General features: G+C 54.0%; 1 protein-coding gene across 1 annotated transcript; it reads left to right on the forward strand.

Annotated features, from left to right (window-relative positions):
* Window positions 1-2,181: 2,181 nt before the first annotated feature.
* On the forward strand, window positions 2,182-15,102 carry LOC311191139 (uncharacterized protein; the record flags this gene model as incomplete). Its single annotated transcript, XM_084263237.1, has 6 exons — window positions 2,182-2,791; window positions 5,465-5,667; window positions 6,278-6,841; window positions 8,692-9,796; window positions 11,452-11,654; window positions 13,352-15,102. 6 exons carry the CDS (start codon window positions 2,182-2,184, stop codon window positions 13,955-13,957), a joined length of 3,291 nt encoding a protein of 1,096 aa, XP_084119363.1. The 3' UTR covers window positions 13,958-15,102.
* Between the last annotated feature and the right edge of the window lie 181 nt (window positions 15,103-15,283).

Raw genomic sequence — 15,283 nt, forward strand, 5'->3', positions numbered from 1 at the left:
GTCCTGTGAAGGTCTCATCACAGAGGGAACCACTTCTGATTGCTGAACCGCCCAAACCATACGATATGGGGGGTTAGAAGAAGCCGTGGCTCTGGTGTCGCTGGTTAAGAGCTCTCAGGCTGCGGTGGGACAAAAATCTTCCCTCTGGAAGAGTTGTGTCTTCTGTGCCTTGGGTTCACCTGTCCTCTGCAAGGACGGGCTCTGCCTGCTGACTTCCACTTCTGGCCCCAGTATGGTGCAGTCACCCAAGAAGCTGTTCTGTAATCTCCTCTCAAAGAATGCACACCTCCTGCTTCGTGTTTGGGTTGTGAAATTTCTATGAAAGATCAGAATGGATACAAGAGAATTAGTATCATACAGAATTCCCAGGCCCTTCCCTACCCGGGACATTTTGTAATATCGCAACCGGACCAGCCAAAACCTGCGAGCCTGCCCCAGCACAGATAAAGGCTTTCTTTGGGTGTGGGCAAGAAAGATAGGTGTTACAACAGGAGGGAGGGAGGGACAGGAGCCTCAGGGCAGCATGTGGCCACACCATGTGTTGTCATTTGGCAAGAGGCACAAGACTGCAAGTCCCATGAGATGCCAGGAGATCAACATCCGGCTCATGGAGCTGTCTATTCCCTGAGATGCTCCCAGGCCACAGGCCTGTGTGCCCAACTCAGCACAGGGTGGCACCAGCCTTTTTTGGGATGTCCCCACTGTGTGAGGTGGGCTCCCATCCCATGCAATAAACTGCTACCTGCACCCCTGAGTGCTTTGTCCTCCTCCAGTCTGCCAGGAGACACAATCCCTATGGATCCCAGAGGGCTGCCACCTCGCTCATGTACGCCATCTCCCACGTCCTTGATGAACCAGCCATCCTGGGTGTCTCCAGGCTGTGAGTGTCCTCTTGGCCAGCCTGGCACACTGAAACAGACCCCAGAGCTGCCAGCTGCCTCAGCCCTGTCCTGTTTTCTGCACCTGGGCATCTTCTTTCAGGGCCCCACAGCCTATCCCTGCCTGGCATCTTTTGTAATGGATGTTATCAGCAGTGCTGGCTGGTACCATGGGCCTGCCCTAGTCAGATAAGGACTCTCTATGGGTGTGGGCAAGAAGAGGAGGAGGGAGGGAACCACAGGAGCCTTGGAGCAGCATGTGGCTATGCCAGCTGTATCATCCGGTGAGAGGCACAAGGCTGCAAGTCCCAGGAGATGCCAGCAGACCAGTGCTGGCCTGTGGGGCTGTCTCTTCCCTGACATGCTCCCAGGTCACAGCCTCATGTCCCCACCCCAGCAGAGGGCCACACCAGCCCCTTGTGGGATGCTCCCGATCAACAAGGTGGGCTCCCATCCCATATGAGCTTCTGCAGAACATCTTTCCCCAGGGAGCAGATATGTCTTGAGCTGGACCATGGTCCCTTCCTGCCCCGTTTCTCTGGCCAGAGCCCCACACCAGAGGCACAGGGTCCCCCCGGACTCCTCCTGGCAGTTCCTGCTGCTGCAGGAGACTTCTTGCCCCATGCCCTAGCATGGGGCAGGAGCTGGAACAGAGAGGAGTAGAGAGGGGCTCTGTGACACACGCTGCCACACTGCCCCACCGCTGTCCCCACGCGTGCAGCTGGTCACACATGACAATTCCCTCACGTGTTCAGGATCATGTCACAGGGGTGGTCTTTGGGGAGGCAGCAGTCCATGGCAGTGGCAGGAACAAACTGCCCAAATGCTCTCAGACTGTGATGCCAATTGCCAGCAGGTCTGCATGCAGCCAAGGTGGGGAGCTGGGCCTTGGTGGGAGGTGGGGACAGTTTGCCTGAGTTTGGTAGAGGAAAGACAGAGCCTATGAGAGAAGCCCATGGAGGAGGGCTGCAGCTCCACCTGAGCCTGGGTCCCATCCTGCAAACCTATTAACCAGCCAGCCTGGTTTAGAGAATTGCCACCACATCAGATAAACTCCCTATTTGTCAATGAGTGTCTGGGCAGAGCCTTTGGATATGCTCCCACAATGCCGGGGGGCTGGCTGTGCCACTCCCGCCTTGCCGTGGGCACTGACAGGGCTGTAGGGGAGTCGCCAGGTGGCCCTGACATCTCCCAGCATTGTGTGGGCCCAGATTCTCCTCCCCTCACCTGTGTGTGGGAAGCTGCGGCTGTAGAAGAAGCCTCAGCCTGAGAGCAGACACGGTTACAGCAGCACCCAGGAGCCATGTGGCCGGTCGCTGCCCACTCCCTCTGCCGGGCGAGCTCCCGGGGCTGCCAGCGGCGGCTGCCTTGGCCCTGCTCTGTTCCTACAGCCCCACAGCGCTACAGTCCCACATGGACCCCCAGGACAGCCTCTGTCCGCGGCTTCTCCTCCACGGCTCCCTCCATCCACCTCTCGCCCGCCACCCGCAGCCTCTTCGATGAGCCGCTGGCCATCGCCGTGCAGGGCCTCAGCCCGCGGCAGCAGGTCACGCTGCGGACGTCCTTGCAGGACGAGACGGGAGAGCTGTTCCAGGCCTGTGCCCGCTACCAGGCGGGGGATGACGGGGAGGTAGATCTCGCCCGCTGCCCCGCGCTGCCGGGAGGCAGCTTCTCTGGCCTGGAACCCATGGGGCCGCTCTGGGCTCTGCAGCCCCAGAAGCCCTTCTGGCGGCTGGTGAAGCGGGACGTGCAGAGCCCCTTCCTCCTGCGGCTGGAGGTGTTTGAGGGCCACAGGGAGCCCCTCGGGCAGCTCCTGGCCCAGGCCCAGCACGAGCGGGTGTTCCTGCGGGACGGGGTGCAGCGAGTCCCGGTGCGAGAGGGGAGGATCCGGGCGACGCTTTTCCTGCCCCCTGGTGAGTACTGGCCATGGCCACCCTGTCTTCCCTAACCCAGTATTTTGCCAGTGCAAGCTCTTCCATGACCTCTCTAAAGAGGAGTCCATGTAAGCCTCTGTCCTTCCCCTCCTCCTGCTCCACCAACCAGCCTGACCATTGTTCCAATTCACCAGGCCAGCTGGGTGCCAGGACACAGCTGCAGGTGCAGGCAGAGTTTGAGTTATAAACATGGGGAAATGTGCAGCAAGTGGAAGTGGGAATGCCAGGGGGGCTGCTGGGGAGGAGGAGCTGCAGAGGAGAGCGGTGCATAGGGGCTCTGTGCCAGTCCTTGGCAGTCCTCCCTGTTAAGAGGGTTTGGAAATTCCTTCCTTTCCCCCCAGCACAGTAGCAACTAACTATATGGTGACCACAGTCCCCACCACATTTGGGTTCCTGTGGACATCATCAGATCGTGAAAGGGGGAAGAGGGACTCAAGAACATTTACAGGGATGAAACCTTTCCAGCAGGCAAAGGCAATCATTTAATTGCTCTGGAAAAGGTGCAGTGCACCTTTCTGAGGTGTAAGACTTGCCCAAGACACTGCCGGGCTTCACCATCTCGGCAGCTACACAAACACTTCCCTGCCAGAGTCCAGTGTGCAGAAGGGCTGATTCCACAGGCTCAGTGTCCCTGCTTCCCCACAGCTGAGGTGCTTACAGTCAGCCAAAGCCTGGTGCATTTCCTCAGCGCCTCCTGACCCGCTCCTTTTGTGGGTGTTTTAAAACGATAGGCCTTTGCTGTGCTCCCTGGAGCTTTGAATTGTTTCCTAGGCACAGGATAAAAGGAATCTGTGCTCATCCTGCTGCCACCCCAGCCAATTTGCAGCTCAGCAAGATTGTAAGCTTGGTCTGCAGTCAGTATTTCTGTTACACAGTTCCATTTGGAGATGGGTTTCATCACCAGGATTTCACCACACTCAAATTTTCCTGCACTGAGACACCCTCATTGTGATTTGTATTCCTGGGAGCACTCCATGTGCATATTCAGGAGTCAGATACTCCTCAGCAAACCATCTCAGGCCAAGTGAAGGTGGAGAGCTGAGAAGGCTTTTGCTGTAGTACTGCCCTCCCCTTCCTTGCGCACCGCCCCCCTCCCCCCCCAGCCTTAATCAGCGTTACCATCCCTTCTGTGTTTGTGCAGCGCAAGCCTGCAGAGCCCTGCTCAACCCAGCTGGGCCACTGGCCATGGGCAGCTGTGCTCCCAGCCTCGGGGCACATGGCCACCGCTTTGAAGGCTCAGTCAATGGAGAGACAGGAGATGTGCTGTTGTCTGCGTGCAGACAGTGGCAGAAAGAAGAGCACAGCACTGTTTTGGATGGCAAGGCTCTCATCAGTCTGAAGGACAGCAAGCAAGCAGGTGCTGTGCCCTCCCCTCTCCTCCATGACCCCCCAGCAGCATGTTCCCACCTTCCACTTGCAGCTGGGGTGAGCTGGGTCTTACCCACTCCCCAACATGGCCAGGGTCACCTTTGCTGGCCTGGCACCTGTGACGCTTCCCTGGGTGTTGTGGTCCCAAAAGCCATCCCGCGGTAGGAATGCAATATGCAGTGCACCCTCGTACCTTGCACCATGTGGACAGGAGCAAGATTTTCACAGGAAAAGAGGATCCTAGGCTGAGATGATCCAAACCATGACCTTATGGTCACCCAGTGAGATGCCCATGACATCCTATGCAGAATCTGACAGTGATCACAGTCAGAGACGTGATCCCCAAAGAGATGAAGTGCTGGTTGGATGGATCCCACTCACGGCTTTTCCAGGGATCCCAAATGCTCAGGAGCCATGGTACGAACATGAATGCCCATGGTTCCTAGTGTGACAGTATTGTGTCTGTCTAATCACGATGCCTGGAGGATTTTTACAGTAACGTGGTTATTGTTACAGAACTGCTTACAGGGCAAAGAGAAGCTGGGACAAGAGGCCCAAATGAGTTGGGGCGGAGAGGAGTGGAGAGGGCCTCTGTGCTAGACCTTGCCATGCTACCCCAGCACTGTTCCCATGCTCACAGCTAGCCACACATGACAATGCCCTCTCCTGTTCACAATCATGTCACAGGGGTGGACTGGTCCATGATGACCCCTTCCAAGCCCCTGGCAACCAAAGCCTGATCCCACTGGAGAAAGCCGAGGCGCAGTTTCTGTTCATTGCGGGACAAGATGACCACGTTGTCAGAAATGACTATTTTGCTACCCAGGTCTGCAAACTTTTGCAGGCTCAAGGGAAGGAAAATTTCCAGATTCTCTCTTACCCTGGAACAGGGCACTGCATTGACCCCCCCTTTTTCCCCTTCTACTCCATAGAAAACCACCCCATTTTTCACAAGCGGGCTGTCCTGGGCAGGAAACGTTCACCCTTGGCCATAGATCCAGGCTTTTCTCAATGCTGGTTGGCCCTAAGCACAGTGTAGAAATACCAACTCCTAAAACAAAGAAGGGTTTTTGCACCTCACCCAAGAGGTTCTGCTCCTGAGCCCTCTTTCCTCTGCGACATGCTCCAGGTTATTTTCAGCAGCGAAATGTCCGGTCACATCCTATTCCCAAAAGACACTGCTTTGCAGTTCCTGTCCTGTACCTGGTTTGACACATTCTAAGCCACAGAAACATTGGAAGGAGGTATCTCAGGCACTACTGCTCTTCCTCTTGTCTGCTCCAGGAGAAGACCCCTTCCCAGGAATCATCGACATCCACGGATACGCAGGAGGTCTCTTTGAGCACAGAGCCAGCCTGCTGGCCAACCATGGCTTTGCCACACTGGCCCTGGCTTATTTCAAATATGAGGATCTGCCCCAGGAGCCGACTGAATTCCACCTGGAATATTTTGAAGAGGCGGTGAACTATATGCTACAGCACCCGCAGGTAAGAGCACCCTCTGTGTCCCATGGGTTCCCCTGGGAATGCTTCTTCTCCAAAGCTTTGTCACTTTGCCTGAGTTCCCTCTGGAGGAAGCTGCTGAAACACTAGCGTGGCTTCATGGCTGGCATCTGCCAGGGGATTGGGTGCCAGGGGTCTAGGAAAGAAGATGGGTCAGACAGATACGCACTGATAGGGCAGAGGGAAGAGATCACAAGGCAATCTCATGGGAGGCAGGTGAGACCTAACAAGGTGGGAAGGTTGCACAGGAGAAACTCTACATAAATTGCCGCCAAATGTCCCTCTGCAGTCTCAAAAATTAAAAGTAAAAAGCATCTACAAGTGCCTAAGACTCACAACTCTTAGCTGTGTCCTCAAATTAGTGAAATCGTGCTACCCTTCTCTTGGCTGATGTCCCTGCACCAGGGAACCTTAGCAAAGGCAGTGATTTGAAGGGGCAATGCATTTAGCACTTGTCTAGAAGAAAACCTACCCATTGCCATCACCTCCTTCATGATGTTTTGCGAACTCTCAGCACTATACAACGTCCCTCCCCATGATGGAGCTGCTGTGCTTTTCAGCTGAGTACTGATGGGGTTTTCCTCCTGTCCAACAGGTGAAAGGACCAGGGGTCGGCCTGCTTGGTTACTCCAAAGGAGCTGACCTGTCTCTCGCCATGGCCGCCTTCCTGAAGAACATCACGGCCGTTGCTTCCCTCAATGGGCCAGTGGCCAATACAGTTATTCCTCTCCGTTACAAGGACAAAACCATCCCCCCTTTGCCCATCGATGAACAACTGATCAAGGTCACCAATGACAATATTCTTGATTATTCTAACATCCTTACTGACCCCTTCCAAGCCCCTGGCAACCAAAGCCTGATCCCACTGGAGAAAGCCGAGGCGCAGTTTCTGTTCATTGCGGGACAAGATGACCACATTGTCAGAAGCGACTATTTTGCTACCCAGGTCTGCAAGCTTTTGCAGGCTCAAGGGAAGGAAAATTTCCAGATTCTCTCTTACCCTGGAACAGGGCACTGCATTGACCCCCCCTTTTTCCCCTTCTACCCCATAGGAAACCACCCTGTTTTTCACAAGCGGGCTGTCTTGGGTGGGAAGCTCGGAGCTTCTTCTATGGCTCAGGTTCACGCTTGGCCACGGATTCAGGCTTTTTTCAACAAATATTTAAACAACTAACGTGCAAAAAGCAACGAGCAAGTGACACATAACCTCATCAGCCAGCTCTGACACATTCTTTCATATTTCTCCGGTCAGACCTTGTTCCTGGTGTTTGATACAACTACAGATTGCTCCATGACTTTGCATATCCATAACTCAGGAAAGAATGGGGTCTGCCTTTTCTCTTCCCCCTCCCTCCCCCCAAACCTTTTTTTGATGAAGCATCAAGGAAAGGAATGGCAAATAGCTTTGCATTAGCCCACGGTAAAATAGATCATGTTTGAAACGCGCAGTTAGGTTTTCCAGGCAGTTTCTGTTCTTTTAATACTTGACGCTACTTGCTTATCCCTGTGATCTCCACATGCACATACTGTCCTTAGGTGATACTTTAACCCAAAACCTCTCAAATGCTGGTTTTGGAGCAGGGATTTCACCACTCTCGTGGCCAAAGTCTCATCACAAACAAAAATGTCCCTGATCTCTGTGCTGCTGGAAGTGGGTAAGAATGGATGCTACAGCCAGGATGCCGGCGTGCCTCAGGAAGGGTTGTTTGTGCTGCCTTTGCATCTTCCCTTTGGAAGGAGGTGCTCTGGCTCATGGGTACTTCTGGCTGCAAGAGGTCATGCCAACAACTGTTCTGCTGGATTTGTAGCCTGTAGAGAGGCCCAGGCTGGAATAGGTTTTCTGGGAGGACTTGCAGCTCCATGGGAGACCAGGCTGGAGTAGTCTCTTCCTGAAGGTCAGCACTCCATGGAAGCCACACTGGGGCAGTTCAGAAAGAACTGAAGCCCCAAGGGAAAGGATTCAAGCTGGAGCAGTTCATGGAGAACTGTCTCCCATGGGTGGGACCCCATGGTGCAGCAGAGGAAGAGTGTGAGGAATGTCCCCCTTGAGAAGGAAGGACCAGAGGAGATGACTCATGATGAACTGACCAAAACCCCCATTCCCCATCTCCCCGTGTGCTGCTCGGGGGAAGGAGAGATCACGAATAAAGCACAGCCCGGGAAGAAGGGAGAGGTGGGGGGAGGTGTTTTAAGATTTGGTTTTATTTCTCATTATTCTACTCTGTTTTCACTGGGTACTTCCTTGGGGGGAGGGGGGGGAAGGGGGAGGTGCATGTGTAATAAATTAGATGCATTTCATTGTTGAGTCTGTTTCGCCCATGACACTGATTGTGGAATGATCTCTCCCTGTCCTTACCTCAACTCCTAAGCCTCTCAATATATATTTTCTCCCCTGTCCAGCTGAGAAGGGGAGTGATGGAGTGACTTTGGTGGCCTCCAGCCAGGGTCAAACCACCACACAAGCAGATCACCTGTTCAGGAGAGAGAGGGCAATCTCCACAGGGAAGAAAAAACTGCCAAGACTGCCTAATGCCCCTGATCACTGTGTATTTCGAAACAGCACAATGCTGAGGATCCCCTCAGATGTTTCCCCCCATTTCATACTACTGAGTCAGGCAGAGGGAGCTCTGAGCCACAGACACTTCAGCCTGCACCTACCAGGAGGAGTTAAGGTGCCTGAGGAAGCAGCTTTCCCTTTTCAGTTCCCTTTGGAGCAAAAGATCCAGCTCTGGGTAAGCCGGACTGAATTCCATTCTTTTATACCCACACACAAGCCATTGTTTGAAGAGCCAGGCATTTCCCCACCTGCCTGAAGACTCATCCCTCATTCCCCCAATCACCCTTCCCAATTCACGGAGCTGTGCAGGTGTCAGGGCCAGGCCGAGCCTGGCAGAGCCATCATCCGCCTTGACCAGGCTTTGAGGTGACCGACACGGAGGAAGAGGCGGCAAGAAGACATGAAGCAGTGCCCGTCTGCCGCCGGTTTCTCTTCCCCCTGCCCCGGCTGAGGCCGGGCCCTGCTCCTCGCCCCTGACCGGGCCGCAGGGCGCAGCACGGCCCGCTCAGGGTGGCTGCCGGCGGGCAGGAGGCCCCGCGCCGCCCGGGCTGCTCCGCTTGCGTGTAGGCGGTCGCACGCAGGCCCTTCCCCTCCCTGCTCTCACAGTGAATCCCGACTGCGAGTTCGCTCAGCGGCTCCTCACCACCTCTGCCCGCCCTGCCCCGCACGGCCCCAGGGAACTCGGGGGGACACCGAAGAGCGGCACCGCGCGGACAAGGCGCCTCTCGCACCCCGAGCCTTCGCCAGAGCAAACTCCTGCACCCGGGGAGGGGCGAGAAGGCAGCGAAGCGGGGAGGCAGGCGGGGCGACAGACCCGCCGTCCCACTCCTCCCCGCCGGGGCGTGCCGGCGGTGCTCCCGGCCCGCCCATCCGAGCCCTGCCCACGAGCTGCGGGGACCTGCCCCGCAATCCGCCCCGGAGAAGCGGAAGCGACCAGCGGCATGTGGCGGGTCATTGCCCACTCCCTCTGCCGGGAGAGCTCCCGGGGCTGCCAGCGGCGGCTACCTTGGCCCCAGCCCCGCCCCGCTCCTGCAGCCCCACAGCGCCGCGGCTCCGCGCAGACTTACGGGATGGCCTCTGTCCGCGGCTTCTCCTCCACGGCTCCCTCCATCCGCCTCTCGCCCGCCACCCGCAGCCTCTTCGATGAGCCGCTGGCCATCGCCGTGCAGGGCCTCAGCCCGCGGCAGCAGGTCACGCTGCGGACGTCCTTGCAGGACGAGACGGGAGAGCTGTTCCAGGCCTGTGCCCGCTACCAGGCGGGGGACGACGGGGAGGTAGATCTCGCCCGCTGCCCCGCGCTGCCGGGAGGCAGCTTCTCTGGCCTGGAACCCATGGGGCCGCTCTGGGCTCTACAGCCCCAGAAGCCCTTCCGGCGGCTGGTGAAGCGGGACGTGCAGAGCCCCTTCCTCCTGCAGCTGGAGGTGTTTGAGGGCCACGGGGAGCCCCTCGGGCAGCTCCTGGCCCAGGCCCAGCACGAGCGGGTGTTCCTGCGGGACGGGGTGCAGCGAGTCCCGGTGCGAGAGGGGAGGATCCGGGCGACGCTTTTCCTGCCCCCTGGTGAGTACCGGCTGTGCCGGGCTCTTCTCCCCCGCGGGTGCTGTTCCTGCCCTTGGCCCTGTGCTCCCCGACCTTGAGCCGGCCGCCCACCATGCTCCCTTAGAGCCTGGTACCAGGCAGAGGACAAGTGGGAGCTGGACCTCACCAGCTGGCACTGGGCAGTCAAGGAGCAGCCCCACCAGGGTTGATCTGCTGACCACGTTTGTTATGGAGCAGTTACATGGTCTAAAACACATGTGCTTTTGTTTTATTGACTCATACTGGATGTTGATCAAAGTATGGGTTTTGTTTCCAGATGCCTAGGGAGGTGGTGTGGGCCAGTCATCAAGGTACCTTTCCTCTACCTGGCTGTTTTCCAGGGAATTCAGCCAGTAATTCTTTGAATAAGTTGAAGTTGCACTCCAGAAGTCTAGAGGCCTAAGCCTGCTGCTTCCTTTTACTTCTCAGCCTCTCTGCAGATCCCAAACTCCTTAATGTCATCGTTGCTGCAGCCCAAGTTGCCTTTTGCTGCTGTGCTTGTCACTAGCTCTTCCCTGTTTGTGAGCAGCAGATCAAGGAAAGCATTCAACAGTTCTACAGTATTTTTGTCAGAAAGTAATGGTTGAGAGGATCTGTGAGGTTTTCAGACTGTCTGACAAATGCTGTGTTGTCCTCCCAGCAGGTGTCCAGACTCCTGCTAGTTGTCCCTGGGAAGCCTCATCCTTTACCCCCTCTTGGTTGAGTGGTCTGTAGCAGCCACAACACTACCACATCCCACTTTTCCTTCTCACCATAATCTAGAGGCTTTCACCAAGCATGTCTCTGGAACTCAATGTACTCAAGAAGCTCCTTTACAGAGCGCGTGCCTTCCCCTCCCCCCTTCCTTCCCTGTCCATCCTTGGTAACTCCTCCGTGATAGTGCCAAAATCATACGTGCTGTCGCAGTGTCCTGCACTCCGACTGCATAGTTGCCGTGTGGCTTGAGGGGAATTTACAGTTGTTGTTCAAGTTCTGCCTGTTAGTCTGCGGGCACCTGAGGGAAGCTTCACCCTCCCTTCTGAGCAGGGATGGGAGTTTCCCTCCAGGCTTCTTTCTTTCCATACTTCATTACTGGTTCATAGCAATCCCTCTCAGCTCTGAACATTAGTCCCTGCCCACTGATGAACTTAATTACAGCTTCCCTCACCAGGTTTGCAAGGCTGGTCGCAAACATTTTCTGCTCTTTGTCCCAGAATTAAATTGCTAGAGAACATTTACACTGGAACTGAGAAGCTGGAAGCATCAGAAGATGAGACTTTTTTTGGATCATTCTTCTGAGAAATGTGCTGGGGTGAAGCCTCCTGGGAATTTTTGAAGCAGAGCTTTATGCCTTTGCAGTGTATTTACATGATGTAGAGAACTAGCTGTGACTGTCATGGGATCCCTTCTCTTCCAGCCACATGTTCCCTGATGTTATCCGAAACATTATCAGGCCTGCTGGTTTGTGCTGTCTTGTCTAACCTTGAAGCAATTTAGCCACTTACTGAAAACCTGCACCATAGTTTAGGACCCTTAGTGCCATCCTGCTACTCTCCAGGTTTTTTTCTTTTTTAAAAGGATACATCCCCAGGCCAATGAATTTGGGATATAAATTAAAACTAGTCAGTTCATGTGTCCTGTTATGTGGTCTCTTGCAGGAAACGGCCCCTTTCCAGGAATTATTGACCTGTATGGAGCTGGAGGAGGACTCCCTGAATACAGGGCATGCCTGCTGGCCAACTATGGCTTTGCTGTGCTGGCTTTGGCTTTCTACGGCTATGAAGATCTCCCCAAAGACATGAAGGAGTTGTACCTAGAATATTTTGAAGAAGCCATAAACTATATGTTACAACACACGCAGGTTGGTTTGTTCATGGACAATTCTCTCACTAGAGGGAACTGTCATAAGTCAGGTCCTGTCGGTCTGCAGATGGGGCAGAGATGCCCAAATTGGTTGTAATTAACCTGTTTTATTTAACTCCCATTAGAGTGGTTCTCTGGCAGATTATTCCAGTTTTTCCTTTTGAACTGGCCAGGTGACACAGTGACACGTAGGTCACATACTGCTAATTTCTGCTCTGTTCAGCCCAGTGGTACTAGTTGCCCGGAGATGTCCTGGAGTTCCAGCAGGGCTTTTAGGTTTATACTTCATATGTCCTTCATAACTACACGCCCTTTTCAGCTGTGGAGCGCACAATAAGCTTCTATGATCCAGGTCTCAGGGAAGTCCACCAGTTTGTTGTTACGTATTCTGTAAGCTGTTAAATTCACTCCAGATCTTGGTATTTGGTGAGTGTGTTTTTTAGTAGCTAGTTGTGAATTTGGGGATCCTTCTAAGTTGACACCTCTTGGAAGAGAGCTGTGCTCAGTTCTGCATCCCCTTCCAAGCAGCTGTGCGTGACAATAACTAGTATTGCACGAGGCAAGTCTTGGTTTCTCTGGAAAACTCAAAATACCTTCCTCAACCTCAGAAAGATGAGTCATTGTTAAAGGTTTTGGTTGCCTTTCAGTTGCCCTAACCCTTACTATCCGTGCCACCTCTCTGCACATAAGTCTGAAAATTCCTTCTCCTGTACCTTTTATTTCCCCAGAGAGCGGTGCCATAGCCTCCCATGAGCACCTCCACTGACACCCTCGCTGGGTTTTTAACAGCCATATTGTCTCATTTCCCCCTTTACATGTTTCAGAGTCAGTGAGTTTGGAGCTTGTTTCACTGGTGATAAAGTACAAAAGGTATTAAACTTTGATGTTATCTCAGAGCCATTTTACCCCTGAGGGGCTTTGGATATCAGAGCAGTTGTGATATTAGCTAACCTTCTTCCAATGTCCTTAGAGCGTTTCAGTGCCCTGTGAGACCATTTAGGTTCCTATTCTAGTTAATTTGCCCATGTAAAAGAAAATGAAGGTAACCTATGCTATACTGACTCCAGAGGACTGTACAATTTGCTTAGAAAAATGGTTTTAATAGGGGGTTTTCCTAAGATACGTTTTAACAAGTAAGCTACCTTGCAATGCTTCCTTTTCACTGTTAGCATACTAGAGAAGCAGGAGAGCAGCCAATGTGGAGTCTGCTACCACATACTAGCTTCTCAGTAGGAGGAATCAAAGGCAGTGGTGAGTTATAAGAAATACGTTCTCATAACTGATGACAGCTTCTTAGTCATTGCTGACTTTAAGCATTTGGCACTGAAAAAAAGCATTGGTAGCAGAGGCCTCCCCTACCAGTTCCCTCCCTGAACTGTCTTACAAGCAAAGTGAATCCAGGGCTGCATGTCCACATGATTTTTTCAAGGACGGCTGTACCCTCTGTGTATGTTTCAGCACCGAGCCGTGTAACTTTGTTAGGACAATGTTACGGTCTCAGCATGGCTTGTGAGCCTAAATCAAGCACTGGACTGTGCCCCAGTGTCCCTCAGACCATGGGTGCTGTTCACAGGACCGTAGATGCCTATACTTGGGGTTCAGATTTAGGATGGACGCTCCTGTGAACATGGCAACATTTGAAAGATGTGGGATGCCGTGGTTCATTGCTTGTGGTTTCTCTTCTCTCCCTTGCAGGTTAAAGGTCCAGGGATTGGGTTGCTTGGAATCTCCAAGGGGGGTGACCTCTGCATCTCCATGGCCTCCTTCCTAAAGGGCATCACAGCCACTGTCCTTATCAACGGCTCAGTGGCAAACGTGGGTGCAGTGCTCCGTTACAAGGACATCACTATTCCGCCCCTCGGCGTCAATGTGAAACGCATCAAGGTCAACGAGTCCGGGGTTGCCGATATTGTTGATGCACTGAACAACCCACTAGATGGGCCAGACCGCCAAAGCTTTATCCCTTTGGAGAAGGCTGAGTGTCGCTTCTTGTTCATTGTTGGCCAGGATGATCACAACTGGAAAAGCGAATTCTTTGCAGTTGAGGGGAGCAAACGTTTGCAAGCTCACGGGAGGGAAAAGCCTGAGATAGTCTGTTATCCTGGAGCAGGGCACTACATTGAACCCCCTTTTTTCCCAATGTGTGCTGCCTCAATGCACACACTAGTTGGCAAGCCTGTGTTGTGGGGAGGGGAGCCCAAGGCACACTGCGAGGCACAGGTAGATGCTTGGCAGCAGATGCAAGCTTTCTTCCGCAAACACCTTATGGGCAAGCCTTCTGGAACATCCAATAAGCTGTAATGAGAGTTAGGTTACTTTACAGGTTAAGATCTTGGTGTTTCAAGGTGGGTTGTGTTAAATGGCTCTGGATGTGAATAAGCTTTTGGGCTTCTTGGATAGTGGGCAAGAGCACAAGAGCTGCTTCCTTTTAACATCCTCTTCTAACCTCAGTTAGAGATCGGCCTCTTGTGTGTACTATGGGATTACAAGCTGTGGGAAAGTGATGGTGGTAAGGTTGGTCTGCTTTGAATATGAATTTAAGTGGAAGGTAAGCCATCCAAGCTGAGAAGTGTGATGAAAAGTTGCCTCGGCTTTCTCAGAGGAAAAGTCATATGCCATCGGCCTTACCAGAGCCAACTTTGTGATATGTTTCTTCTGGATACAGCTGTTCTTCCAGCCTCCAGTAGTATTCCTGTTTTCCCCATGCACTTCCCTCTCCTTCCTCTTCTCCCACATCACTGAAACACTTAGCAAAAGCAGCAATACTGTGCCTGCGTCCTGGGATAACACGTCTCCCAGTTATAGGTGACAGCAGCCCAAAGCCTGGCATGACATTCTGGGCAAGTACAACAGAAATCAGACATTTTACAGTTCTAGGAAGTTTGTAAATGTGTGGAAACAACAGAATTGGACCTGTTGGTAGTCATGCCTGGGGCTGCTCGACGGCATCTCCTCAGCAGGGCTGGGTTGTGTCTCTGTAGCGTTGCAGCACTGCTGGAGGGCAGTTTCTCCCTGCCCGTGCGTGCCTTCAGTGCCTCCTCCAACGAGGCTGCAAAGCTGCTGCAGCTCCTCGAGGCATCTTTGCCTTGCTGGGCAGGGCCATGTGGGCAGGGATGGCAGCATGGCAGTGCAAAAAGCGTGTCTCTCTCCTGCTGGGCTCTGCAGGCTTTAAACTGAGTGGTGGGGTGCAGCGGGGTGTGCTCCCCCGCGTGGGGGTTGCCCGTTACATTTGCACCCAAGTACGAGCTGGAATGAAGCAGCACCCAGCGTTGCGCGCGAGGCACCAGAGAGGTTGCGCTGCTGTACACAAGTAGGTTTCTAACACGCCTGTGCCTTACAAAGCGGGGCTGAGAGGACCGGGCCGAGTGGCTGGTGGGGGGTGGGCGGATTCCGTGTTTACGCGTTTAATGTGCCCTGTAGTGTTAATGTATTAAAAGCGGACGTTGACCTCCACTAACGGCTGGCTGCTCCCGACCGCTGTGAGGGAAGGCGGGCGGGGTAAGCGGGGGGAGCGGCGCAGCGGGGGGCTCGGCCCCGCGGAAGGCGGCCTCTCCCGTCCTGGCGCTGCGCCGCGGCCGTGGGGCTCCGCTATCGATTGAGGCTGCCTGGAGGGGCGGTGGCCGAGCT

Source organism: Gallinula chloropus (assembly GCF_964237585.1).
Source record: "Gallinula chloropus genome assembly, chromosome: 4".
In the NCBI taxonomy this organism is placed as follows: Eukaryota; Metazoa; Chordata; class Aves; order Gruiformes; family Rallidae; genus Gallinula; species Gallinula chloropus.